The 27869-nt window shown below is 45.0% G+C and overlaps 2 protein-coding genes across 3 annotated transcripts in view; both read left to right on the top strand.

The window, feature by feature from the left end:
* Positions 1–36: 36 nt before the first annotated feature.
* LOC137788447 (ankyrin repeat and SAM domain-containing protein 6-like) lies at positions 37–8526 on the top strand. 2 transcript variants are annotated; one of them, XM_068581230.1, is made up of 18 exons: positions 37–648; positions 1566–1784; positions 1901–2099; positions 2310–2460; positions 3230–3274; positions 3373–3577; positions 3678–3784; positions 3939–4090; positions 4224–4461; positions 4990–5039; positions 5301–5495; positions 5612–5774; positions 5867–6087; positions 6187–6379; positions 6742–6809; positions 7090–7206; positions 7499–7583; positions 7723–8526. In XM_068581230.1, the coding sequence occupies exons 1-18, from the start codon at positions 320–322 to the stop codon at positions 7770–7772; spliced, it is 2787 nt and encodes a 928-aa protein (XP_068437331.1). In that variant the 5' UTR covers positions 37–319; the 3' UTR covers positions 7773–8526. The 2 variants fall into 2 exon arrangements, with proteins under 2 accessions (XP_068437331.1, XP_068437330.1); XM_068581229.1 differs by having other exon boundaries at positions 7499–7595.
* A 6783-nt stretch (positions 8527–15309) lies between these two features.
* The window catches only part of ahrra (aryl-hydrocarbon receptor repressor a), a 58161-nt gene continuing 45601 nt past the window's right edge, over positions 15310–27869 (top strand). The window contains exons 1-3 of the mRNA XM_068581935.1: positions 15310–15485; positions 15961–16053; positions 17798–17979. Of these exons, the coding sequence (XP_068438036.1) occupies positions 15992–16053; positions 17798–17979 (244 nt within the window). The 5' untranslated portion in view covers positions 15310–15485; positions 15961–15991. The remainder of the gene's footprint in view (positions 15486–15960; positions 16054–17797; positions 17980–27869) is intronic.

Here is a 27869-nt window from a genome sequence, read left to right as displayed (position 1 = left end):
CAGTGTCATTTCGCAGACGCACTCGCGCGAGTCAGGTTCCTAAATAAGTAACGGAACCGGCGGCTGGCTGCCAAAAAGTTGTTTTGTCGAAACCCGATAAGATACTGCCAATGTGTTCCGGTGGTAAAAGATAAGTCCATTGTTGTGATGTTCGAGAAGAAGAATATAAGTTAAAGACTCAGAAACTTTATTTTGCTGTGCGTCATGATTCCCAACCACAGGCCGCCGCCAAGTGACAGAGGAAAAGTTGTTGCACAGTTATTGTCGATGAAACTGAACTGCAGCAGAATGGAGACGGAGGCGCACTATTAACGACGAGATGAATTTCGGAGTCCCCGCGAACTCGCTGTTACTCTTCCGGGCCTGCGACGAGGGCGACTATGAAACGGCCCGGGGGGTCCTGGAGCCCGGAGCCCCGAAAGAATCCGGGCGGCAGAGCCGGCTGCGGTCAGAAGCGGGGTCCGAGTGCAACCCCGCGGACATGTTGTCCCTGGTACCGGTGGACTCCACGGACGAGGAGGGGAACACCGCCTTACAGTTCGCGTCGGCCAGTGGTCACGAGAACCTGGTCCGGTTTTTGTTACGAAAGGGGACCTCGGTGGATAGCCACAACAACTACGGCTGGACCCCGCTGATGCAGGCTGCGAGGTGGGGCTCGCGCTCTGTTGTAATGCATGAAGAGACGCGCACACCAAACTCCATTAAAGCATCTGGCAATTTTATTTGACATTACACGCGTCTGATGGTGAATTATTTTGAGTGTATAGTGCATAACTCTTCTGTTCAATTTGTTGAATAGAAACAGAAACATAACTGTTGACTTGCTGGTTTCTTACCACGAGCTTCTCCCATGAAACACTGGCGGTGAGCATTGCGAGACATGCATGTTAAGCTATTGCCCCATTCTAGCGATGAGTTTGGTAGAGGAACGTGTATTTCACAATCTGCTAATGAAACCAGATTCATGGGTTGAAGGTATAATATGCAGACGTATTCATGATGATGTAATTGAACGATGGTAACTCGTAACTGTCATGAAACTGACAAATAACATTTTGAGAAATCCTTCAGTTCAGCCTTGAGGTCTGCAGTCAAAGTATTATGCAGTTTCCAGCTTTTATCCTTAAGCATGTGTGATCTTTGCTCAAGTATGGCATGTCATACAGGAGAAGATCCTGCATGACAATCATCTGAAATAATCCATAATTTCACAAGAAGCTCGACTAACACTGATTGTAATGCAACCTTCCCTTGTTTTTGCTTCCAATTTGATCGACACACACAGGCGACCCGGAAGGTCTGAATTTCAACACCTGAGTGGTGGCTTGTCTGTAGAGTTTACATGTTGGTTAGGAAATTATAAAAGATGCTAAAATGTCATCTTATTGTAAAATACATATGGATGTATTACATGTTAGGTATACATTTTAAGAGGATTTTCCCCACTGGAAAATCAATTAAGTGTGACATAACTTAACTGGGCGCGTGGCAGGAGGACCAGGCCCTCTCATTTTAGATCAAGTTCCATTATCTATCTCATTCGTTGTCTCCAATTCTTCACCCAGGTTTGGTCACCTGACGGTTGCCCACATCCTGTTGGAGAACGGAGCGGAGATCAATGGACGCAACAGGCTCGGCGCGAGTGTTCTCACTATGGCGGCCCGAGGGGGACACACTCATGTGGTGAAGCTGCTCCTGGAGAGCGGGGCCTACGTCGATGACTACGATCACCTGGCCATCGCTGCGGAGGCTGTCTCAAACGGCAACAACAACAACAGCTGCAGGTCTGGGCCGGTTTTTTAGACAGGCATTACGCCTACCACTAAAACAACTTAATTCAGTTTGCCTTTGATTAACCCGCTCAGTCTTCAACTGTTTATTAATCCTTCTTTTCCCACAGCACGGCTGGTTTCGGAGGTGGTGAAGGTTGTCCAGGAGGCGGCGGCAGAGAATTCATGGACATCACAGCCCTGATGGTGGCTTCTCAGCACGGCCACGAGGCCGCGGTGCGCTTGCTGCTAGAATGGGGCTCTGACGTCAACTTTTCCCAGAAGACCACTGGCTGGGGACCTCTGATGGTGGCCACCCTCAGCGGGAAGGTGGGTCCAATGGATTGGTGGCTGGTTGGATAGATAAACAAGATGGACGGATACCACATTATGTGTACTTGTATTTACATCTTGACACGTGTGACTTTGCCTCAAACAAGGTTGTAGCTCAAAGGCAAATGAAGTTGTAGCTGCTGGAAAGTTGTCTTTGATTTGAGTAACCGGAGCAGCTGACAAGTTGCAGTTGTTGTGTGTTTGAAGGTGGCTGTGACTCAGCAGCTGGTGGAGCGTGGAGCCGACCCGGACAGGGTCAATGTTCTGTCCAAGACGGCCTTTGAACTCGCCATGCAGCTTAAACAGAGAGACATCAAGGCCTATCTGGACTCCATCACCACTGTCCGACCCCAGACCGGTACGGCAATCAATGCACTTCACTACATGACACGACATCATAATGGTACTGGCAGTGAGATTAGTTGATGGAAATCAATCAAAACTAGTCCAGCGCACTTCCATGTCGTGGCATGTTTCGCTGCTTCTTTCACTTCCCAAAAATGTTTTTAATTGTATTTTTTTTATTGTGAGAATGTGTTGAATTCTTGTCTTTTTCAATTTAACAGGATCTGACTACTCCCGGTGGATATAAATGACAACCTGTTTCAGTGTATGTGTGTGTTTGTGTGCGTGTGTGTGTTTGTTGCTGCCTTGAACTGAAATTAACACGGACGTGAGAGCGAAACCAACAGTGGTAGCTCTCGGCCTCTTTGATGTCTGATAGCTCTTCTCACTAGTAGCTCAGTTTTCTTGCACAGAACAGTGTTCATATGACCTCAACGTCTGAAATCAAACCCAAAACCCGTAACAAGGCTATTCATCAGTTAAGATAAATCCAGCTCATGCATGTAGCCGACGAGGCTGAAATATAGGCAAGTGTATGAAAACAAGGGGGGAAAAAAACAAACATTCCCATGTTTTAATCTATTTTATAGATCTGTAGTTTGACTTCTTTCTTTTCTTGTTATTGGAGTTCGCTTGTATTCATGTGAGCGGTGAATTTAGCAGTAATAAGTATTTTTTGACATCCCCCATGACATGAACAGGTGACATGGCATATGGAAAAGTAGGGCTGTTGTAAAGCAGAACTCTCTCTCCTGTTCTCAGCAGTGCTCTTTTCTCCACAGACGATGAAAGGAGGAGACCAGATGTGTTCAGTGCACTCAAGTTAGGTGAGTTAATTTGAATACTATAAGGATGCAGTGAAACTACAAGTAAACTGCATTTTGGTTGTTAGATTAACAGATGATGTGTGTGTGTGTTGACTCAGGAAACTCCCAGCTAGTCAAGGAGATCTTGGAGGAGGATCCCACTCAGGTGAATTCATCCAATCAGGAGGGAGCGTCACCTCTGATGATAGCGGCAGTGAGCGGTCAGCTAGAGGTGGTGCAGCTGATGGTGGAGAAGAATGCCGACATAAACAAGCAGGACGGCGTCCATGGGTGGACCGCTTTAATGCAGGCCACCTATCACGGGTAAGAAGGACATGCTGGTGTTTTATGAGAAACTTCAGACGCTGTCGTCGATCCTTTCCCACTCTTTCTTCTGTTCTCTGTGTCCCCCTCCTCCTCGCAGCAATAAAGACATTGTCAAGTACCTGTTGAGTCAAAGGGCGGACGTCAACCTTCGAGCGAAGAATGGATACACAGCGTTTGATTTGGTTATGTTGCTGAATGACCCAGGTACTATCCGGACTATCGCCTTTTTGTCTTATAGCCCTTTGAGGAAATGGGCTCAGACTAAACAAACAATTCCTCCCTAATAAACTGTAATGAATAGCGTCTCACTCAGTGGGTCCTTATTCATTTATTGTGTGTCTCCTCTGGACGTTTACAGACACTGAGTTGGTGCGTCTGTTAGCATCAGTGTGTATGCAAGTAGACAAGGACAAGTCGAAGCACCGGAGCAGAGCCTTACTGACTCGTTCTAAAAGCCGACAGTCCCTCAACAACGTCCCCGTGCCACCTGACGACAAGGGGGGCCTCAAGGTAAAATCATTATGTAATGCCGTAGGTATAGACCCATCTCACATAGTACTGATTCATTATTTATACATTGTTAATTTTAATGTAATCTCAAAGTAAATCTGACCGCTTCACGTTCGGCTTCACCCTCTTCCAGTCCTGGTGGAGTCGGATGTCTAATCGGTTCCGACGGCTTAAGTTGACTCACACCCTGAGACACGGCCTCTCGTCCAACCGCCTGGCTCCGTTTCCAGACCACGCTGAGCCCTCATTGGATGCCACGATGAAGGCGAATAGGAAGCCGGCGGCCGCGTCTAACGGAGAGCTGGCACCAAGTCCGGCCCCGGGGGCGAATGACATCAGCACGGCCTGGGGAGGCCAGAGCAAAGACACTGGTGAGACACAGCGAGGACATTATTTCTTTGTCATTGTACTGCATTTGAAACATACTTAAAATACCAAAAGTAAATGTACTCATCATGCTAAATGTCCAAATTTCAAAACAATTTAGATATGTGTGATGTTATAATTATTGATGCAGTTATGTGTTTATCATTTAAATGTTGTTTGTGGTGAAGGGTGAGCTAATTTTAACTACTTTAAATAAGCTACTGCCAAGTAGCTTGTGAACCCCCAGAAATAAATTAATGAGAATAATAATACTATACATCGTAATTATATTGTGTATTATTAATCTGAATCTGTAAGCAGAAAATTTAGTAAAAAGTACAATATGATTGAAAGTAGCATGAAATGGAAATAGTTAACTCGAGTACAGTACTTGAGTGAAAGTACTTAGTTCCTTTTCGCCACTGACTTTGCTTATGTGCATGTTGATCCTTGAATTTAGAAATATGTAATTCATGACATTGCATGTTGAAAGATGTGACGGAGGGAATGTGACTGATTTTCAGTGTTTTCAGGTCTTTGCAGGACAAACTCTGAAAAGGAGGACTTTCTCATCACCACAATGGTAGGAGTGTTTGATGTGATGTAAACTAAGCTTCTTTGTACTTTTGTTTAAGCTTGGGCAGTGATGTGCTGACAATGAATTTCCTCAGAGGACATCAGAAAGTTAGCATACTTGGCTGAAACACCGTGATTGCTTGTTTTTCCCTGTGTTTTTAAACTTCTTGTAATCACATTTAGTTTTAAAGGTTTAGGATTTTGCACCCCTAAGTGTATGGTTGTTTTTTAGTACTAATGTAATTGTATGTATTTCCATGTCCTCTAGCTCAGAAGTGGTGCGCCTTTGACCCGGCTGCCCAACGACAAGCTGAAAGCGGTGATCCCTCCCTTCCTTCCTCCGTCCAACTTTGAACCGTGGAACTCTGACCGTTCTCGTCTCCTCGGGGAGGGAAAGAGCGAAGCGCCCCGCCTGCCCATGCCCCCCCAGAGGAAGCTGAACAGCAGCGGAAACTCTGATATTGTGAGTGTTTGTGGGCGAGAGATGCGCTGCTGGTAAAAAACCCTTTCTATCTGTCCGTCATCATTCAAAAGTCTTTTGCGATTCACTCCTTCTCTTTCTCTCCTTTTGAATGTCAGACATCTATCAGTCGCGTGGTTAGCAGGTCCATTAAGTTTCCCAGCATCCCCAAGGGGCCCTCCTCATCTTCTCCTTCAAATTCTGGTCACTACCACTCCCCCCACTCCTCCGGAGGCTCCAATGGAGTGGCAGGGATCAACCGGGACTCTCATAACCGTTCAGGTTCACGCAAATGCAGACAGACATAAATATACCCCGTCCAAACGGCAACATAAGCGACTGGTTTACACGCTGTTGCCTCTTTCCTCCACCAGGGGGCAGTGCGGACAGCGTTCTCTCCCAGATAGCTGCCCAAAGGAAGAGGGCAGCCGGCCTGATAGATGCGAAGGTCCAGGCTCCAGAGAAACAGCACAGCCAGACACAGAGTCAACCCCCTCTGCCAGCCTCAACGCCCAGCATGCCGCTGCCTGATATTAACCTTCCTGAGATCCACTCCCACCCCAGCTTGGTGGCCCCCGACATCCACTCCAGAAGGGTCTGTGTCGTTCCTTTCTGTCGTTACTGTGTATATAACAGCCAAAGTAATTCATGTCAGTGAACCGGTGCTGCTGTCCACCCTCATTTTCTTTTGTAGAAGATGGAGTTGAAGAAAAGACCTCAGTCGGGGAATTCCTCCACATCCAAGAGCACGTCGCCCACTTTGACTCCATCTCCTTCTCCAACGCCCAAGCCGCCCACTGGGCCGGGAGACTCGCTGTCCTCCGCCTCTTCCCATCCTCGCTCCAAGAGCAGCGGTGGGTCCAGCAGTGGAACCATAACCGATGAAGGTGAGGAGACCATGTTGATTCATCATGAACTGTAATCCTTCTTCTGTACGCCACAATGTTCACAAGCATCAATTCCACATCTATTCAGCTTTTAGACCAATTCTGTAAATGCTTGTGAGAAAGCCAAAAAGCAGTATTCATTGATTTGCACAATTATTGACTGGAGTTATTTTTAATACAATGACTAGTGTTTTTAACTGATTCTTGATAACTTGAATTGGATTGTGCTCCGTGGGCCTCGACACAGAAATAATCAACACACATGAAATCATACGATCTAAATCTACTAGAAAAACGCCGTGCATGCCAGGTTTCATCACTTTTACTTCTATCACACAATGTTTGGTTTGTGTCTTTTTCAGATGAGCTGTCTGGCATATTGAAGAAACTGTCCCTCGAGAAATACCAGCCAATATTTGAGGAACAGGAGGTAATCTATCTTTTACATCAGAAGGAAGTTCCAAAGCAGTTTTCCTTCAGATAGATTGTGTCTTCTGTCTTATTATTTTTGTCTTCTTCGTTTTGAGTCATGAGTTCTCAATGTGAAGGAAACTACTTTCCCATAAGTTTATCACTGAAAGGACCACATGGACTGTTGCAGTCCTACATTTCTGTACTCATATTAAAAAAAGACAATTGTAGATGTTTAATTTATTGCACATGTTTTATACAATGTTATCAATTGCTGTTTCTCTTTTCTTTGCTTCCAGGTGGACATGGAGGCTTTCCTGACTCTAACAGATGGAGACCTGAGAGAGCTTGGCATTAAAACAGACGGGCCCAGACAGCAGATTTTAGCCGCCATATCTGAACTCAATGCTGGAAAGGTGCATTTGGTTGAATTTATATTGTGAATTTCTAAGGATCCTTTGCTTCCAGTGGTGTGTTTCCAGGGATCTCTAGGGGCTGAGGTTATATTTGTTTTCACTTGTAGTTTTTCTCAGTATAACTCGAGCCAGTGGAGATGGGTAGAAATACTTTGAACATTCATGGGAATCGGAAAAGGGAGCTCCTGACATTTAGTATCAGAGAGACAAGATATGTGAAAGTAAAGCAGCAGCGTCATCTTTGCCTGAAAATGTTTACTGATTTATAATGGCCGTTGTTGTCTGTCATCAGGGACGAGAGAGGCAGATCCTTCAGGAGACCATCCATAACTTCCAGTCGTCCTTTGGTAGCAGCGCTAGTAACCAGAGACAACCAGGTGAACCACGCTGTGAGTGTCAAACAAATGAGCTGGGAACTTGGAAATTAGTGCTCTCCTCACACAATGACAACATCATAAGCTGTCTCCACGCCTCTTCATCCATTTATCTCTCTCTCTCCCCACCTTTCTTCACCAGCACCAACGGGTTGGATGAGGCATCAGGTTCGTTCCCCCAACAAAAGATAACCCAGCAGCCCTGACGCCCAGCAGGAAGTACGCCAAAGGTACTTACGATAAGAGTAAAAATGCCGGATACCTCGAGCCAAGGCACGAATAATAAGGAGTCTTCTGGAGCCGGTGTCCCAGACCACTAGCAGCGTTCGCGCAAGAAGAGGCCGCAGCCAAACGACCACATAGACCCTGATAACCGGCCTTTGTAGAACCCGCCGGGACCAAGCGGCATTAAAGTATTCCTCCCGTGGATCCTAAAGCAGGCGAAGTGTGACCGGCTGCGCCCAGCGCCTTGCTGCTGCTCGACAAAGCACTTCATGCGTTGCAAATGATGATTTTTCTTTTGTTTTTGCCGCGGTGATACGGTGGCCACGTCTAATGCAAATGCAGCGCAGAGAGATGTTAGAGCGCCAAGAGTTCTGAAAGACGACAGGATGAAACACTCAGCGGAGGGAGAGGGAGGCGGGAAAGAGCCGAGGGAGAGATTATTTTATCCAAACAAATGTGAATGGTACAGCATATGTATTGTAGAAATGCCACGGTAAGTCAGGAGAAAAGGAGAGATCATGAGCCGAACAACACATCATCCAGTAATGCTGCGATTGAGACTTGAGAGCAATTGCAATGACCAAAAAGTAGAAATGATGAGGAAAAAACATGGAGAGAGAGGGACTGAGCTGCTTCTTTGTCTTTTGCCATTATACGAACAGATCCGTTTTAGTCAAGACTGTGCTGTCATGAATAAATAAACATAACAATGATGCAATAACTATGTTTTTTTATGTTTTAGATCTTAATATTTTATGAGCCACATCAATTTAGTTTGAGAGAAAGTTGGTCCGATTGAGCGTGACATCATTCCTGCATATTAGGTGCTTTTGATCCATGTCTTTAATCCAAAGGATTCAATTGATGACACGCTGATATCATATCCTGTTCAGTCATTTACTGTGTCTGTTAGAGACACATTGAACGTACTGAACGCTTAAAAAAAAAGGATCAAAATCACTGAAAAACCAAAGTAAAATCTGTGTCCAAGATGAAAAAAAAACTGAATACAAACGCTATTCATTGGTGCTCGGGTTTAATAGTTGGAAAGCAGGTTTCACGCCCATCTTTGCTTGTGTGAACTCTTTTCACAGCTTTCTTCCACAAGATGGCAACGACCTTCCATCGGTGCAATACGTGATCAGGCTGTACTCCTCCAGCTGTCATAGGTTGTTCTGTGAAGTTCAGCTCCTGATTGAGGTCTCTTCTTCATCTTTAGCGGTCACACTAGATTTAGCAACCTCTGGATGAAGACGTTTAAGAACACTTTAGCCTCTCCAGCTTTACCTGGTATGGTATGACCAGTAGTTTATCTCAGCCAATGTAACCTGCTCGTATATTCTTCGCTTTATGGCTTTAATAAACTACATTCATCATCAACACGGATTGGACCAACACAAAAAGTGCCGCTTCAATATGAAATACATGTTATGTACAATACACTCTTGATCATGTTGGATGTAGTCTTTAGTTTTTGAAGGCTTCCATCGCCATGTGAGCACAATCAGATGAAAATACGTGTCGCTTTACACAGCGAGGAGGCAAAGAAACACGACTAAATGGCAACACGCTGGCGTTGTTGAAATCATTATTGATGTGCTGGATATAGACTGGCCCGACAGGCAGGCGACAGGGTTCCTGTAGTAGAGTTTAATGAAAAGCATCACTCAGCGGAGGAGAGCTTCTCTCTCCAGGCGCTGTGGCAGATTTAATGTTCAGATGTACACCAAACCAGAGAGAGAGAGAGATCCATTTGGAATATATTAACGTCCCTGTGGCATGTGCGCGGCAAATGGAGTGACTCATTCAATTTCCTCCCAATTGATTTAATTCGCATACGGTTTTGATTGGGTTGAATGACATTTAATAATGTTGTTTGTAACTGTCAATACAGTGTAGTCATCCGGCAGAGAAGGGCCGGGGTGATGATGCTCCACAAAGGAGAGGCAGATACCCGGAAAGACCACTTTCTTTAATGAAAACATTCATTTATTTCCCACTGACTACTTGTAAGTACCCTGCTACTGCTTGGAGCCCGACCGCCTCAGCCAAGATGTCTGCCTCCTCCCTCGGCTGAAAGTGGTCTCCTGTCTGTGGTAAAGCAGGCTGGCTGCAGGAACCTGAGTCTGTCTGAGTTAAAGCCGAGGTTGAGATCCCCAGAAAAGATAAATGTCTCCCTTTTTATTTTTTGAAAGTGCCAGTTTTCCGATTTCATTCAATAGCAGTGTCGACTCCTCAGCACTGAGGGCAGCTTCACACACATCTAAGTATATCTGGTTTATTGGACATAATCTAGTAAGGAACAGTTTGTCTCAACATAATAAGCAAACAAAAATGTATTTTATTGTCAATAATGTTAAAGAACTTTAAAAGTTACTTTGCTTATGACCATTTACCAAAAACTGGCCATTTAATGTGTTTACAAAAGTGCTGTATAAAGGAAAGGATCCTCGGGGAAGCATTTCAACACAGTACTGGATTTTCCTCAGAAACAACTGAACTCTCCCCCAACCGATGTCACAAATCACAAGACTTCTGGATTGAGCACCGCCAGGTCTGTGTGTGTGTGTGTGTGTGTGTGTGTGTGTGTGTGTGTGTGTGTGTGTGTGTGTGTGTGTGTGTGCACGTGGATAAATGTAAAAGCAGAGACACATTTTGCCCAAGTTGCCAGTTATAGGCCCAATCTCAATGTCCCCCCTAAAACCTTAAGCACTGACCCTTCAGGGACTTGGTGACGTCACCTGCTAAGTGGTTGAGTGTGAGAGGCTGCCAGGGCTTGAACTGGTGTAATTATGAATAGGACAGCGCTTTGCTTCAACATCACCTGACTACATTAAACCTTAATATGTATATTTTTTATTCACTTATTTCAATATCTTCCTCACGGGATGATAATTAATGTTAAATGATCCATTTAATTGTTTTGTCAAGACGAAATGTTTGATGAATGTAAAATATGTATTTCATCGAGCTAAACATCCACGTGCATCTTTGTTTACCTTTTTTAATGTTTCTATTCTTCCATTGGGAACTGCGTGTTGAACGTCACATTGCTATGAACTGTGGGTAATTCCATGAAGCAAAGTCTGCATCTAATGCTGACTTACGGAAAGGGTTCATAAAGCGCTCAAAATGCCAGAGAGCCCTCAAACACTCGACGACGTGACAGCGGGACAGCCCTAAACCCTCAAGGACTTCGCGGGAGCGCGCATCATAGTCCGTGAGTCCGTAAGGGTTGAGATTGGGATTGGACCATAGACTATTTCCCCGGCGTTTGGGGGAGGTCTTCTCTAAAAGTCCCATCTGCAAAATTCACTTTGTGGCCAGTGGCCTCTGGCTGTACAAGCCAGTGCGGTTTGCAGACGGGCATAACCGAGGGCACTGGCTCCATGCTGGTCCCTCAGCCTCCGTGGTTTAGCGGGGGAACAGGGCTTTAGGATCGCGCCCTCTGGAGCTCGTTTTAAACATCGTTAATCAAGGTGAGAGTACATCCAATAAGCAGCGCGCGCGGCCATCACGGGCCTTGCGCACGCTGTTGGCCTGATTTTTACACCAGAGTTTCACTGTCACCGCTCCTCCCTCGCAAACTTGTTTTTTATTCTCTATTTTTTTATGTGTAGTTCACACACAAACGCAGATAACAGAACACGCGCCACAGAAATACAAAACAGGACGGAGCAGGATTAAGAGCGGAGAAGAAACGCAGCCTCCCTCCATCCTGACCCTTGTTCTGACCACAACATGAACTTTGCAGCATCCAAATCCAAATGTCGACAAAAGATTATCCCGTAACACAGTTTCCCCGCTCAGTCTCAAACCGATTGACACAGCTCTCCCGATGCGGGCACGGGCGGACACGTGACGGCAAAAGCACGAGTTTTTTTTTTTATTTTGTTATGTAGCTTTCGGCTCCACTGGGTGATATTGCCTTGTTGTGTGTCATCAGCAAAACAATGCAATTTGAACTCCACAATCAATCGATGTTCCTGTCAGCTCAGATGGAATAAAATCACTAATTCCCACCTGCTTGACCTCATTCAAAGCATGCAGGATCACCCGATACACACGACACGGAGTCCCTGTCCACGAGTTCGTGTATTTTTGTTTACGCTTGTTTTGTCAGATGATGTCGTGCATCACGGACATTTAAAGTCAATTGTCTAGTTGTGCCCCGGATGCCAGTTCCATCGCGTTATGAGATCAAAGCAGATCTACCGCTCGCCCTCCATCCGTTCAACTGCGGCATGAAACACTTTGAGGTCAGTGTGCGATGTGTTTGGTCAGGCATTAGAGGAAGTGAATGTCCAGTCAATGAGTGGACATTCACTTTTTTTTTTTTTTTTGCGTGACGGAAGACGCGTTTGTGTGGATATCTGCACAGTGAGAGACGGCGCACGCGCCAGGTTTGACCTCACGGGACCTCTTGAGCTGGCCATTAACAATGATCTGCTGTCTGTCATGGATTAAACTCTGGCTCCTCTGATCCGGACAACACCGTTCTTGCTTTTTGAGACAACGGTTGCCAGATTATGAACTATTTCTCCCTGCGTTACGTTCAGGGCCATGTGTTGCGGAGGTTGTCACCGTTGTCGTAAATGTAGAACAGCAACTTCCCACCACATTGTGTCATCCGGGTCTCTCACAAGAGTACAACCGCCTCTGCTTCAAACATAACTCCAATAACTGTTATAGCTGTGCTCCGTGTTAGTTATGTCTTCAGTTGTCGTTCCAATATCGACCACACCATCAATTATGGATGTCCATTAGAATCAGACTTGTCACGTGACAGCTCTGAAGCCCCGCGGTGACGCTGACAGACATCTTAATCAATGAAAGGCGCACTGCTGCAGCTGGCGGATGGCTTTCAGGCAGTGCTATTTGGCCCTGTGCTCATTGTTCTGAAACGTGTATTAAACCACATACACACACACACATACACACACCTGCCGTAAGCACACGTACATGCACTCACACGTGCACGCACGGTCGCGTGCAAAGGTCTGTCCGAGCAACGCTCTAAGCCGGAGCTAATCTGGAAGGCAGCTCGGGTATAGTGTTGTGTTAGATAGTGGATTTGCATCGATGCTAAAGCTCCCTGAAGCTTGAATGGCAGTCACTGAGAGTGTTAATTGGACCTCGGGACCTCTGCACATCCCCAGCTCCACCTGTCACAACAAAGACAACATCGCCCCTGATGGACACCTCGATACAACGCCATGGTTGTTGTTTTTTTTTGGTGTGGGGAGGAATTCATATCTCGCCATGTGACTTGAGATTTATCTTTAGATATTTTAGATTTTACAGATATGCTGCATGTGATTAATCAACAAAACAGTTTTAATCATCCTGGCTTTGCCTTTTTCTTAATTATACATACATGTATGGTAACATTGCACCTGTACACAGAAGTGATTTTACTGTAAGATAAAGTTGACTATTTCATAATGCACCCCTTGATGATGTTATTGTCAGCATGCATTTATTATGATAATTAGTTAAATTGTTATTTGGATTTGTTTCCGTTCGCTCTATTTTAAAGGAGACACTATAACAGACACTTTTTTAAATAGTATTTTCCATTGTCATGCAATTTCATATTTATGTGTCTTGTCAGGCTGTCAGGTCTCTCGATCAGCAAAAGAAGAATTGGATATTCTTCCTCCCTCGAGGGCCTTTCTAAACTTGTATGTGTGATCGTAGGTGTCATAACACCACCAAGGGGATTGTCCTCTGTGGTGTCATCCTTATTTAAAGACAAAAAAAGTCAGTCGGAAGCTTGCATGGATTGCTCCACATAAATACACAATAAGCCATGTGTGTGTGTAATCCGCTGGTGTACTTGACAGGAGGGTGGCGTATGACTTTGTACACTAGGGGGCAGCACAGTGGACTGACACACAAACACACTCATATTTCATATTTGCACTCATATTTGGACTATCTCTGGTTCTGCTTCGGTGACGAGATCATGACATAAGCCAGTGGTATACTGTATTTGGTCAAAGGTTGACAAGAACCATGAAAACAAAAAATGTTCGTTTTAAAATAAAACGATGCAAATGATTCCTATACAAACTTGACGTACTCAAACAACTGCGATGGTTACTCATTTGAAACACATCCAGTTTTAATCGTTTCATTGATTGTTTAATAATTAAATCCTGAATCCAAACTTGACAGGAATTGAATCGCTATCAAACCAAGCAGATTGTAAGAGCACTTACGGTAATAATACAACCGTGCATACGAATATATATATATATATATATATATATATATATATATATATATATATATATATATATATATATGTGAGACTTGTTAAAAAGGTTGTAAGCCCGCAGAAAACTTAAGCCACGCGTTACAATAACCATCTAATGAAATGAATATCTAGACTAGCCACACTCAAAATGACACAGTACTGCAAGAAAGCGCGAGACTACAACCGTGATTAGTCCTTTCACATTCAAAGCGGTGTCACTGTCACTCCTGAGACCCTACAGGTGAACTACACCGGGCCGCAATCATGCTTTTGTTTTGAAGGCACGGTCGTCTCATTTCCGGCGTAAATCTACAAAACTTGACGCAGCTGCCAACTCAGTCCCGCAGAGCCAACTGGACTCTGAAAGCTGCGTCCGCCGACTTCATTATTCGTTAAAAGAAGACCAGTCCCGTCCAGCGTAGTTTTATATTCAAGCAAAGCAGCGTTTGTTGTACAAACGCGGGTTTTAGTGCCCGCGGAGGCAAACCCGTCCGGTCCGCAGCTGCCGTCGCTCCTCGGTGAGCCTCGGTGTGGATCTGCAGCTTCGTGTTTTTCCTCTGCTGAACCTCGCGTGTGATCCCGCCCCGAAAATGTGTGTGAGCTGCGCGCGGCTGCAGGCTCGGGTCGGGTTGGGCTACCGCTACTTTCACGCACTCCTCGTAAATATACAAACTGGACACGCATTGTAGTGTATTTAAGTCGACAATACACGCCATTTAATACAGATATCGAAGTGATACAGCGCAGCATTGTCCCAGACGTGTTCAACAATATTTTTGGAGCACAAAACAAACAAGCTGTGGACACAGAATAAAGACAACATGTCTCTAGCCGCCACTTCTTAATGTTGCAAGGAGGCTAACCTACTTACCAAAGTATGCAAAAATAAAGAGCCACCCCGAGTAATTTGTATATTATACTTTATACATATACATATAAAAACAATTGCCATCAAAATTCAGTGGCCATATAAAGATCGGAAGGTCGTAATTCACATATTCAGAGAGTACCTGAAAGCGGCACAGGCTTAGCTGCGTGTGTGCACGCGCGCGCGCGCGCGTGTGTGTGTGTGTGTGTGCGCTCTCTCGCGCTCTGTTTGTGAGGCAGAGAGTTGCGTGCGAAGAGCTCGACATGTCATTCAGAGGAATCCGCCACCTGAAACGCGAGGAAGTGAAGGCGACTCAATTGGGTATAAAGCATCAGCCAACATCTGCCCCGAGCAGTGCAAAGCTGATGAAAACATCAGCGGAGCGCACACAGGACCTCTCCGGTTTATCTCGCTTCTCTTGGATTGTATCATTCGGCGTTACCGAGTCGGTGCACCCGGGGAGACGCATCTCTTTTTTTGCACTTTAAGTGAATGTGACCCCCACAGCCATCACGATACTGGAACTAACTGATATCCCGAGGGATTTGGGGTCAGTGTTTCTTCTTCCTTTTTTGACAGTTTTCGCGTGATTTCATTTGTCTTCAAAGCCTTGGTATTTTAGTTGTTTATTATGTGTTGTTGTTGTTGTTTTATGGAGGGATCTAGCTTTGCTAAATGTCGATTCGATGAGTCGCACCAGTGTGCTGAGCTCCAACTATATATATATATATATATATATATATATATATATATATATATATATATATATATATATATATATATATATATATGGAGATTGTTAATGAGCCATTCATCTTTCTGCTGCTAATTAACAGACTAGTTTGTTGAGATTTGAACTGCATCTTAATTGGGTTTAATATGCTCTATGTGTATGCATGCGGGGATTTACTGCACCTCCCCACCTAAAACATACATAATAGTAATAATACAAATAATGATGACTTTGTGAATGCTGTCTCACATGTGTTAAGTTTGAGTTAACGTCCTCTGTATCTCCTCCGCAGCGCACCTGTTACCTCCACGGAGCGCGAGATCATGATTCCTCCGGGAGACTGCATGTACGCGGGCAGGAAGAGGAGGAAGCCCGTCCAGAAACAGTTAAGGAGCGATTTGTTAAATCCCCTGTGCCGCTTTCCCCCGGTAGACTATACAGCCCACTTGCAGGGACAATTCCTCTCTCTCTCAACCTTGTGATTTGGGAGGAAGTTACAGAGGTGTAAATGTGGGCTGTCAGTTCCAGTTGGTATTGGTATTTTTTTATTTTTATAATTAGCACGGAACGACAGGTTATGATCCCATAACTGGCAGACTATAGCGAACATAGCACACACACTATTTATATTATAGCACTTATAACACCATGGGTTATTTAATTGTAAGCCTCTGACCACTCACTATAGCTTAATATTAAACGTCCATATGTGTATTTGCTTCACTCTTGATTCATAATTATTGTCAGTAGACATTGAGTATATGTTGCTTTTTTTTTTTTTAACTTTACATGTGCATGTTTTTAGCCACTGGCATAGGAGTCGGTCATGTGTTGGGCAGACTGTGTTTTAGGTGTCCATAGTTTTCAATGTCGAGGACAATATTTAGAATTTTTTTTGGGCCCTCTTGTCAGCTGATGTCATGAATAGTGAGTATGGTTATGTAAGATTTAGGGGAGGGAAGTGGTAATTTAACAAGGCCTGTGGCATTTATAAAGTTTTCATGTTTTGCACTGCCTCCGCCGCTCATATAAAAGGAAGTCTTTGCCACATCAAATCAATACTGCTTGTGCACTGGACAGAAATACACTCGGAATTTTAGTCTGCTAGTCATCCCACAAGATATATTTAGGACTTTGTTTAATATTGAAATAATAAGGCTGTTTTTGGTACTTTTAGTTCTCCCATGAATATTGTAGAACTCACAAGTGAGCCGAGAGAAGTCAACTTTGGTTTTGTTGAATATTCCGATCAGACCTGCACACTTAGGATGTTTTTCTGTTGTGTGTTTTGCAACTTTTATGCATTCACTAAAACAGTCTGGGCACTCATGTAAAAAAAACATATTCTGTCTGTACGATCAGAAACTCTCAGCTGTGGAAATTGGAGCTGACCATTACATACGCGGCTCATGTTAAGTTCAGCTTGTAACGCCGTGGCACCCCATTCTAAAACTCACAAATAACCCGGTGCCTAAGGGGCATTTCATGAGAGAGGGACTGAGAGGGAAAGTGCAATAAGTCCAATACCTTTACCATCAGGAACTGATTTGAAGAGAGGGAGCAGCCACAGTGGATTTAGGTGTATATATATATATATATATATATATATATATATATATATTCATGTGAGATATTCTGCAGGGAGGGAAACACAACTCATTTGTTTTTGTCTTGTTGTAAAGAGACACAATTTACTGCTAAATAAAGAGACTTGTCCTTTGAGTTTACACTAATTATTGGTTGTGCATTGGGTGCTGGAAACGGACGATTATAAGGGAAATATAGCTGGAAGACATTTGGACATGTAAAGTATAAATTAATTAATAATAATGCTTTTTGAAATATTTGGGTGCCTTGTTTGTCACATTGATCCAAAAAAAAAAAAGATCAAATAGTCACACAGCATGAGTCAGGCATTGCTCCACTTCTTGTTATTGTTTGTGTGAAGACACATTACAAACAGGGTTTAACAATTTAGAAAATGTATATTTGTAATAATGACAACATCTTTTCACATTTTGAAAGTTTGTCCCGACTAAAACATGTGACTTGTGACGGTCTCAAGCTCACGTCCCGATGCCCATTTAACCCCCATCTCTGTGTCTCTCCTCCGTCCGTCTCGCCATCAGGAAGCCGTCCTCTGCCAATGAGAAAACCAACCCGTCCAAGCGGCACAGAGACAGGCTGAACGCTGAGCTGGACCGGCTGGCCAGCCTGCTGCCGTTCCCCCCGGATGTCATCTCCAAGCTGGACAAGCTGTCCGTGCTGCGCCTCGCAGTCTCCTACCTCCGCGTCAAGAGTTTCTTCCAAGGTAAAAGAGGTCGAGGGGCGACGTTTGTAGCTGCGGGTGGAGGGGCCCGGGGCGCTTCGCTTCATGTGTGCCTGTCTGCGAGTTCAGAGGGAGTTGATATGTGGGGTTAATAATGTGAGATGTGCTGCTGTAAGTGGGCATATAGGTCAATGTTGTCCAGTTCTGATAGATTTGTACTATCAAACTGACCCACGAACAAATGTGAAGCGATTCAAGAAAAAAAAAAAGAAGCCTATCCTGGTTTCAGGGGAATAGAAACATAAATAGGCTACTATTTTTGCCATATTTTAGAAATTGTCACTTTAAATAAATTCTATATCCCTGAAACAAATTATTCTTTAACCCCTCAAATTAGTCATACTCCACAGAATGGGTAAGAGTTCCCTCGGCTTACAGGAGATGTTCTTTCCTGCGTCGCTTCTTCGGGAAACACCGTCACGCGCCATGTCATGCGTTAACCGGCACAGCAGAGGATGTGCCTCTTGTGCCGTCGTCTCGTTCTCCCCGTGCTGAGTCAATGAGAGGGAGGGAGGGGTCCTGATGACTCGAGGACGGTAGCGTCACCACAGATGCATCATTTTCTTCTTTTCGCTTCCCCCTCCCTGAACGCCCTATCACCCCTTTGTGTGTTGTAGCCGCATGTAATTAAAAGCTAAATTGAAGCACACTCTTCCCCCCCACAATCCACTGAATGCCTCCCTTCCTCTCCTCGCGTTGCTCCACAACGCACTTCAAATATTCATGGGGCCGCTTCAGAACATATTCCGTTGCCGGTGGCCTCGGCGGCTGCCTCATCAACTCAGAGGCTACTGGCCCAGCTGGATGCGACAGCTCTAAGACAAGAGGTAGTTTTATTTTTTTATATATATATAAAGAGCAAAGAATAAGCATCTTCCCCCTGCGCTGAAAGGCAAAAAAGCTTTGTGATGAGGTAGACGGGGGCTGAAGGGAAGTGGAGAGGCTGCACAGAGCGGTCCTGTGAGGCGCTCTGTGCTCCTCGTCCCGGGGATTGCAAGAAAGTCCCCGTGCATAGCCGTTTTCTTGGAAGCGTCAGCAGGGTTTTATACAGTTCTGACTAGCTGAACGTTTTGTAGCCACCACCTCTTTGACACATGTGGCTCTCCTCTTTCACCTTCTGCTCCTCTGATCCTTGCAGCGGCCTTAATCTCCATCATCTGCTGCCTTGGTTTGGCATGGCACCAAACAACTGGCATCCTGTTGGCCAGCATCATGTAACCCCCCCCCCCCCCCCCCACACACACACACACACACGGTTATTTGTTTTACCCCGAATGCTCATGTAGCTTAGCCATCACGCAAAGTTGCAGTACAGGTGCTAATTGGACTTATCAAAGGTGCCAGTCCGGGATCAGAGATCACGCAGAGATAAAGACCACAACCGCTGCCTCGGTGCTGGAGCGCAGAGCGAGAGAACACGGATGAGGTCCGGTCACGTGGGTGAGGAGGGCTGAAAGGCGTGTGGCAAGCGAGTAGGAAAGTTTCTTAGCCTTCTATGTTCCTTTTCCAAAGCGGTGAAGGCGCTATAGCGTTTGCGGTGAAGGTGGCGTTCATCAGGAATTATTATTTCAATTCTGAACTCTTGAAACATGAATTAGTCCAAAAACCTCTATTTGTTTTTGCCAACACTGCTGGATGTCTTGTTATCAGTGGCAGTAGTGAGCAGCTTAGCTGGCTTTTAATGCTACACTAATGAGATTAATCAGAGTGGAACACGGTGGATTTGGTTCTGTATACGGCTCGGCCCGCCCTCTCTCACTGGACTCTCACAGCCGCTGATATTTAAACCTGGAGCAATGCCTCTTCCAGATAAATCCAAGATGAGCAACAAGTACATAGCCACATCCTTCCTGCGGTTTGGAACAACATTCATAACCTCTCCCCTCGCCCCCCCTCCCTTCTCTTTTAAACACTGAGTCCGTCTTCAAAAACATGCTGTGAAACAACCTTAAGTCACATTTGCATTTATAAACTGTTTTCTGGAGGAGGAATGAAGACTTTCCTGTTCTTATTGATGCAGTTCTCCTTTTTCTCCACCGGGGGGGACTGTGTGAAGTTACTACCCAGTCATGTCTGATGTCCAATTCACTTAGTTGTGATCAAGTGGCTACGGGGTTGGACTGTACCATTTGTTTTTCTCATTTTGAAAACCGAGATTCACTGGCTTTATTTACTCACTACACAGTTGAAGGTTTAGATGAGGAAGAGGAAGAGGAGGAGGAGGAGGAGCGTGTGGCAGGTGGTTTCGGGAGCACACTAAGATTCTACCGGTCGTCTCTATTGCGTGACTGCTCAAGGGTGGAGCAAAGTGAACAGTATGTACCTATGCACTTTATGCAAATACACCTCGAGGCTGTGTGTGTGTGTGTGTGTGTGTGTGTGTGTGTGTGTGTGTCTGTGAGAGTAAATAAAAAGCGACATTAGACAGAGAATCACTTCAGCCAGTTTCCCTTATTCATCGTATTCCATGAGGTTCAGCTGCGAGGCGCTCGCGGGCACAATGAAGTACGTGACCCCAGATGACTCCATGTGCTATTTCTATTTCATGCACTTTGACACGTTGACTAATTACATTTTATTTCCCATTTTAGTTTTGTATGGAATTTAGTTTTGTCTGCCTGGAGGGTGCTAGTGTCATGTAAAATACACGTTTCACAAGGATGACATGTAAATATATTTGGATATAAAAATACATATTCAAAAACTTACAATCCTCAGTGGCTGAGATCCATTTCAAGGGGTTCAGATTCCACTTTCTTGCAGTTGAACTATAAAAGCTGATTATCAATGGACAGCGTGGACAAACATGTGTCCACTATTAGTATGTAGTGATGCAACTGCCACAGGCCATGGGCCGCTTCAAACAAATATATAATACAAAAAATCCATATCATCAGTTCATAGCCGACGGGCTTTGTCCCGTGTTTTTTTTGTTTCATTTTCATTTTAGGTCAGGGCACAGCATTTCTAGGCAGATGCCCAAGCGAGTAGGATTGTGTTGTGTGTGTGTGTGTGTGTGTGTGTGTGTGTGTGTGTGTGTGTTGACAGTCAGCAGGCTGCAGTTCCCGTCTCTTCCATGCTAGGTCTCTGTAATTGCTGAGCTTGTTAAATATTTACCCTCAGGATTAACTATCCCTCCTCCTTTGTCTTTCTGCCCGATTGCCTTTAATTCTTCTCCAGTCTGTTTTGTGCGATTGTGTTTCACTGCTTTTTGTCTCATTACGTGAAACTTAAATTTAGTTTTGTTTTATTTAATCAGGTTGCGGCCGTACTTTCAGAAGGGACCCGGTAACTAAAGGCACAATATTTCCTTTTTAATTAATTTGTATTATTGCGGAAGAGCTGTTTTATTTTTGTCTTCCAGTGGCATTGAAAGCAATCATAATATCTTATAAAATTTGATAAGATAAGATTTGAGTTCAGAGTGTGTCAAGGAAATGAGACGTGCACTTTACTCCTTTCCTTTCTTTTCCCCCGTGTTCCCGGACTAATATGAATTGAAAGAGGCTCCACCAGAGAGAGCAGAAGTCAACGGGGCTTGTGATGAGGATCAGATGGGAGTTACAAGGCAGAGGACCTGGAGACCACATAATAAAGGACAGACCTCTTCCCTAGCGCTCCTCCTGACGTGTATTGCACTGCTCTCGGTGCAAGATGGACTAATGTAGTCCATGCCATTGCCAATGCGTTAATATTCGCTGCATGATATGTATCTCATGAGGTCCAACGTGGTGTTGGCGTTCCCTTGTGTCGGGTTCGCGTGTGTGAAAATGTGGTCAGGTCTTCAGCTGCTGTGTCTCTGATAAAGCAGAACACGCTCTAACAAGAAATCTTTGAGGAAAAGTAAACTGTGAAGCCTGTAAGCTTGTGACCAGATGATCAGCAGTTCACGTCCCCAGAATAGCTGGATCCGTTTCAGTTGCTTGTTTTTGGACCAGAGCATGGCTTTGCATCGACATTAAGCCCGGTGCAATGGGTCGCAGCTCTTGACCCTCGTGGCACTGATATGCGATCGCAGTGATCAGTGTGTGCCTTGCTTCGGTATATTTCCTGCTCTATAGCTAAAATCCATCATCTGTATCCACTGCAAAACAAAATATAAACCCCTAAAAATACACAACTTCATTTATACTCCCTCCTGCATAGTTCATGCATTGTTCTTTTCTATTTTATCTCAAAAATAGACCTGCACACTGAACTCAGCGAGACGTCAACCACCTGGAAACCATCTGTATGACTCCGGTGCTGTGTTGCTTCGCTTTCAGTAAATGATCCGCCCTGAAAATCATTACTGTCTCGCAGTACATCACAACTACCCCTGAGGGTGTAAATGTATCCACATCGCAGCAAAGTGTATTTCTGTGAGTGTGTGTGTGTGTGTGTGTGTGCGTGCGTCTGGAAGCCCACGATCAAAGCCCCACCTTCCGTTTGGTAACTTTGCGTGCCGATCGCTTCACTGCCACGCGGAATCCACACAACAGTGTTTTGGACCGGCGCTCCGCATCTGTGTGCCTCTCGTCTCCGAATGTGCGGCAGCCAGTTTCGGTACGTGCGTTGTCAGCCTCTAAATGCTGGCTGGGCTTTAATAAAAGAGGAAGAGAAAGGCCACAGAGCCCGCAGACTCACGGCAGGCGTACGCCACTTGTGACGTCGGCCAGCAGACGGGAGACGGGTTTTGTAACCGACCCCGCCGTCGCGCAATAGAGGAAGGAAGGAACGCGGCGGAGCAATTCAGCCTGGATCCATCTCCCGGTTTTAAGAGAATATCCGGGCCCCTTGACCGGACAATCTGTGTTAATCCTCTTCATGTCCAATCTGTGTCAAATGCAGTCGATACGTGGGCACATCATTCCCAAAAAGGGAAGTGCTGCAGCGGGATAGCTGTTTCTGACTGCAGTCTTTGCTCAGAAGGGGGGAATGTGTATCAGGTCACGTTATAGAAGGACTTTGTGTTTACTAAACTCTCAGTGACCCCACACTTTTTCCTTCCGCAAACCCAAAGGCAGACAAGACTGTCGGGCAGAGGCCACGACGAATCAGCGAGCTGCACGGACTAGAAATGAAGTGAAAAGGTTCAGCATTAGAAAGGTCAAGATGTGGTCAATTCGCTGTTGTTTTGAGTTTATGAAACAAGATGTCCCCGCTCTTGAAACTTCTGGTGAATCGTGGACTGCGACCCACAGTTGTTTGGAGATTGTATCGGCAGGTTGTTCGGCTTCTCTTAGCCTCCTTCGGTCTGTTCCAGTGCAGATTCGGGCATGTTGTGACCCTAAACTCATGCCTGAAACAGACATATTTTATAATACTGCAGTTAAAAAAAAATATGGTTATTCACTTTCTCACTGAGAGTTAGATGAGGAGATTGATGTCACAAAGCACAAGCATTGTCCGGCAGCTGCTTAGCTTAGCTTAGCACAAAGCCGTATTTACACCTGCATTTTCATACGGATAAACACATTACATGTAATATGTTAATGAGTGAGCTTTGCCAGTGCGAGTAGGCAGAGTGAGTTACTTTTGAACACGGGTCAGGCGAGCGGTTCCCCCCTGCTCTCCCCAGTCTTTACGCTAAACCAAGATACTAAACTAAAACTATATAAATGGCTGTAGACACTTGTTTACTGACCATCTCATGAGGATCCACATCACTTAACTCGCTCGGGGCCTGTTCGGTTGACCTGTAACACTAGTATCATGCGCTCCCAGGTTGCAACTATGCACAGAGTGCACAGCTCATTAACCCATTTGTTGCGTCTGTCCATACCTTTTTGGAAGTGAACACTCAAACTCACCAAAGGTCAAAGCCATTGACCTTTTCATTCTCCCCCGTCGTTTGACCCTATCACATCCTTATGGAGGGATTAGGAGGTAGAAATCACCGGGAATCAGCGAGACTTCTCGGGTCATTTGTATCAACCTGACGAGCTCTGAATCGACGCTTACGTGCAGATTGCTCGGTGACGTAGAGGCGCAGGGCGATTACACGTTTGAGTCCTCCAGCACGCAATGCTTCAAAGCCCCAAGGATGCAAGGACTTCAACCCGTCAGCCCATCATATCAGTTAAATGTCATATGTCACAACAAGCCTGAAGACGGATACAAGTAGACTGGCCAGCGCTGTGCTGGTGTTGGTGGCACGGCATCTCCAGTTCACCCAGGGGGGCTGGTACATTACAAGACTTTTACACTATGAGTAATGACAAGGGGATGCCAAGTGGACAAAAGTGGCTTTAGATAGATAGATAGATAGATAGATAGATAGATAGATAGATAGATAGATAGATAGATAGATAGATAGATAGATAGATAGATAGATAGATAGATAGATGGATATAGCAAGTCACAGTCTCACGATTTCTTTTGACAGTTCATTAGATCATTTGATGTAGCTTCTCATTCACTTGGCTAAACCCTGGTGAAACCCTGTAATGTGTATTGATTAAGAGCATCCATGGAGATAATAGAGCACTACATCCTAATCTGTTTGAGCGTGTATGCTGTTGAAGCGGAGACAATGTGCTCTTATGTGCGATTATCATCATCAAGTCGGGGTCCAGATTCACCCTGTCGCCCGATTTCTGTCCCCAGTGTTTCATTAATTATTTGTGGATTTTCTCTCTTTTTTTTTTCTTTCTTCTGCGACCACGACGAACACTCCCGTGTCCGTCTCCCCTTCTCCTCCTCCTTCTTCTCCTCTTCCTCCCTGTGGGGTTCTGCTCTTCTGTTTGTTTCACTGACCTCTGTGAAAGAAAAAAATCACCTCATCTCCTTGTGCTTCATGAAGAGTGCGTGATCAGGCTAAATGCCAGCGCTCAGGCTTTTCTCCTTCCTCTTTCCTCCACATGCGATGTCTGTAAGTCCGTGCTATGGGTTCTATATACAACGTAGACGTATGGCCGCTTCATGCGTTTCCAGTGTAAATGGTAATGTGTTCTCACTGTTATGACTAACCTAATACCCGTGCTCAGGCTCTTATCATTCCTGTCCGTTATTTTGGCATGCTAAAACCCCGTTCATTTGTTGTGAACGTAACACAGAAATGGGTCTAGACAGTAAAGTTATATACTCACAGTGGCGAAAAATAACATTTAGACAAAGAAGATTTCCTGTGCAGTTTAATGTATAATTTGGCCATTTTCATACCTGTGATTGGGTCAATTAAACAACATCGTACTAACTTTCCGCAGGACCCATGGGTAGAACCATTGAAAATGTTTTGTTTTAGCCCAGAGGTGTTATATTACAATATTTGTTTTTAATTGGGATTATATACCCAAACTGAAATACACTTGGCCCTTTGGTGTGGTTGAGGACTGTTAAAATATACACTTTTTCTTTTGCAATACATTTGAAACGGTTTTAAGATCAAACTTGAGCGTTTGAGGTCTAACACTGGGTCAAACAGCATTTTAGTTAAGGAAACTATTACAGACCATTTAGACCCAATGTGTAGATTTCTTGTGTATCATAGATACATGTTGATCTGTTTGGTTCCCCCACGAGTCGTGTTTGTGGAAATAGAACAATTTCTAAAATAGCATCAAGATCATCGTCCGACATTTGCAATTAAAATGTGATATTTCCTTTATTGCAGCTAACATGGAGTCCCCACCCGCCCATTGCCTCCGTGGTAAATTGCACATTAGTTGCATGTCGGCTCACTCTCTCACCCTCTTGCATGTATGTTCGCCCCCTCTACAATAATCAGTCACACGATAGCTGTTAACTAGCGCGACAGGCCAGCCACGCTAATCCCTTGTATGTGGCGAGAACCATGAATGGAGAAGCCGCCTTATGCATTTATGGTCCTCACAGCTAACTCATTAGTTGCTTGAATCAAAGGCATGACACTGGCTTTGTCCCTGCCTGGCCTCTCGTGCTACAAACGCTGAACTCGCTTGAGTGGAGCTGGGCTCTGTTGTCCTGCGGGGCCAACAGAGCCCCCCGGGATCACAAAAGGCCATAAGTGAATTACTCAAATCAGTGCCGAGGGGGCGGGGGGGCCTTCCCCCGCTAGACGCTAACTGTAACAGCTAGTGGCGGCCGTGCAGCAATGGGAGGTGTGTGTGTGTGTGTGTGCGAACACAGACGGGTAGAGTGTGTGTTTGAGTTTGAGTGAGTGTGAATAGACAGCCAGGACTCCTGCAGAGTGAGCAGAAGCCTTTGTTGGCCCAACACTATTGTTGGAAGCTGTCTTGTGTAATTACTGACACAGCTACCACCTAGCGCGCCGCTCTGCCCGAGCAAAGGAAAGCTCGAGAGGACGAGGAGGAAAGCAACAAGCGCACCGAAGCCCCCGGAGCTCGAGATGATAATTATATTATGGAAGCACTTTAAGCATGCAGCGGTGCTACAAACAAGCTGACAAATCCCAGCTGTTGTCTTACACAGTTTATTATATCATGGCATTCAATTAGAAAAGCTGGTATATCACACACTGTAGTTACTCCACAGCGGTTGTGTTAGAGGCCGATATTTCTTATCACCAACGTTTGCTCTGCTGTTGGTTTGCAGTGTAGCTGCACTAGTTTATTTGCAAGCACGCCACTCTAGCATGCTTAACCTCAACTACAGCCCTTTTGGCTTAGATTAACTCATTTCACATTGCCAATTTATAGTCATCCCCCACACAGCAAACAAATAGACTTTGTTGATCTCCATGCAAACATGCAATATAGCAAACAGATTCAGCACCGCCCAAAGCCACATTTTGAGTGCTATGAGAGATTTGATAACTCATTAAGCCTCTGCCCTTTTTTTTCTTTCTTCTTCTTCTTTTCTTTGTTGTGGCATGTGAGCATTTCTGCTCAGAAGCAGCTTCCTGAGTTTAGGAAAAAAAAAAAAAAAAAAAACTCTTTTGAAAAGTGAATCAATTCTGCGGCGGTGCTGGAATGCATACTATGACCAAAGTAAAAGTCTTACATGTGGCCTCAATTGGAATTACAATTCCACAAGTAACCGAATCAATAGTAGAATCCAAGAATCAGATTTTGTTATTGTCAAGCTCGTCGGTGTCCCTCTGTGGTGCCGCTCGCATGCTTCGGAGACGGTCCACAATGAACTGATTGATGACACGGCATGGATTCTCTCCCCCGTTGCCTCCGAGTGAGCACCAAAGGCCTATTAGCGACAGCACAACCAATTTAACATGGCCACCCGCATAAAAAGCTCACTGGTGTCAGTAATGCGATCTGTTGATGGCTAAACCGAGCGGATGGAGAGTCTATTCACAGTGGCTGATGAATGTACTCAGCGGCACTGCGGGTCTGGCACGACGCTGATCTACGTCTCACACAGGAGAACGGGCCGCGAACCAGCAGAGGATTGGTGCGGAAAGGGGAGAAATCGTAGGAAACTGCATCAACAAACTGAGTCAATGTTTTGCCGAAAGGGTCACGTCTGTCGCTGCCGTTGATGAAATGCGATCCTGGACTGTGACACTATGAGCTTGGCTGCAAACAAAAAAAGGGGTTCAATCCATAAGACGATGGCATGAACCTGCATACATGCAGTGTAGTTGAATGATGGAATTAATGCAAAGGAACTTGCAGCAGATTTACCCATTTATTCACCGTGGCACGACTCCCACAAGTGCCACATGTCACCAGGTTGTGTCCGTACGCTGGCTGCCCGGCCGTACTGTACACCGGACCGTTTGTTTTGTCTGTCACCTCCATTTATCTTAATTGAAGCATGCTTCAGTGTGCAACGGTGGCCCGGTCCCTGCTGTTGTTCCCTAATGTAAATCGATATGTTTCCATGCGGTTGGAAAGATCACTAACCAAAGGTGGCATCTGACCCGATACAGCTCTGTACGCTAACTACCATCAGCCAGATGAGGTCCCCTTTCATCAGTATCTGATATGGGGAAG

This window comes from Clinocottus analis, unplaced genomic scaffold, assembly GCF_023055335.1.
Source record: "Clinocottus analis isolate CAN_PGR_092001 unplaced genomic scaffold, fCliAna1.0.p SCAF_18, whole genome shotgun sequence".
NCBI lineage: Eukaryota > Metazoa > Chordata > Actinopteri > Perciformes > Cottidae > Clinocottus > Clinocottus analis.
Note: the sequence above shows the minus strand (reverse complement) of the source record. Positions and strands in the feature narration are given on the sequence as shown.

Bases quoted from the DNA above. Each gene is read 5' to 3' on its own strand.
- LOC137788447 (XM_068581229.1), top strand. From the start codon at position 320: ATGAATTTCGGAGTCCCCGCGAACTCGCTGTTACTCTTCCGGGCCTGC. The intron at 2,100-2,309 runs GTGGGTCCAATG...GTGTGTTTGAAG, and splicing joins TGGCCACCCTCAGCGGGAAG to GTGGCTGTGACTCAGCAGCT. The intron at 6,810-7,089 runs GTAATCTATCTT...CTTTGCTTCCAG, and splicing joins CAATATTTGAGGAACAGGAG to GTGGACATGGAGGCTTTCCT.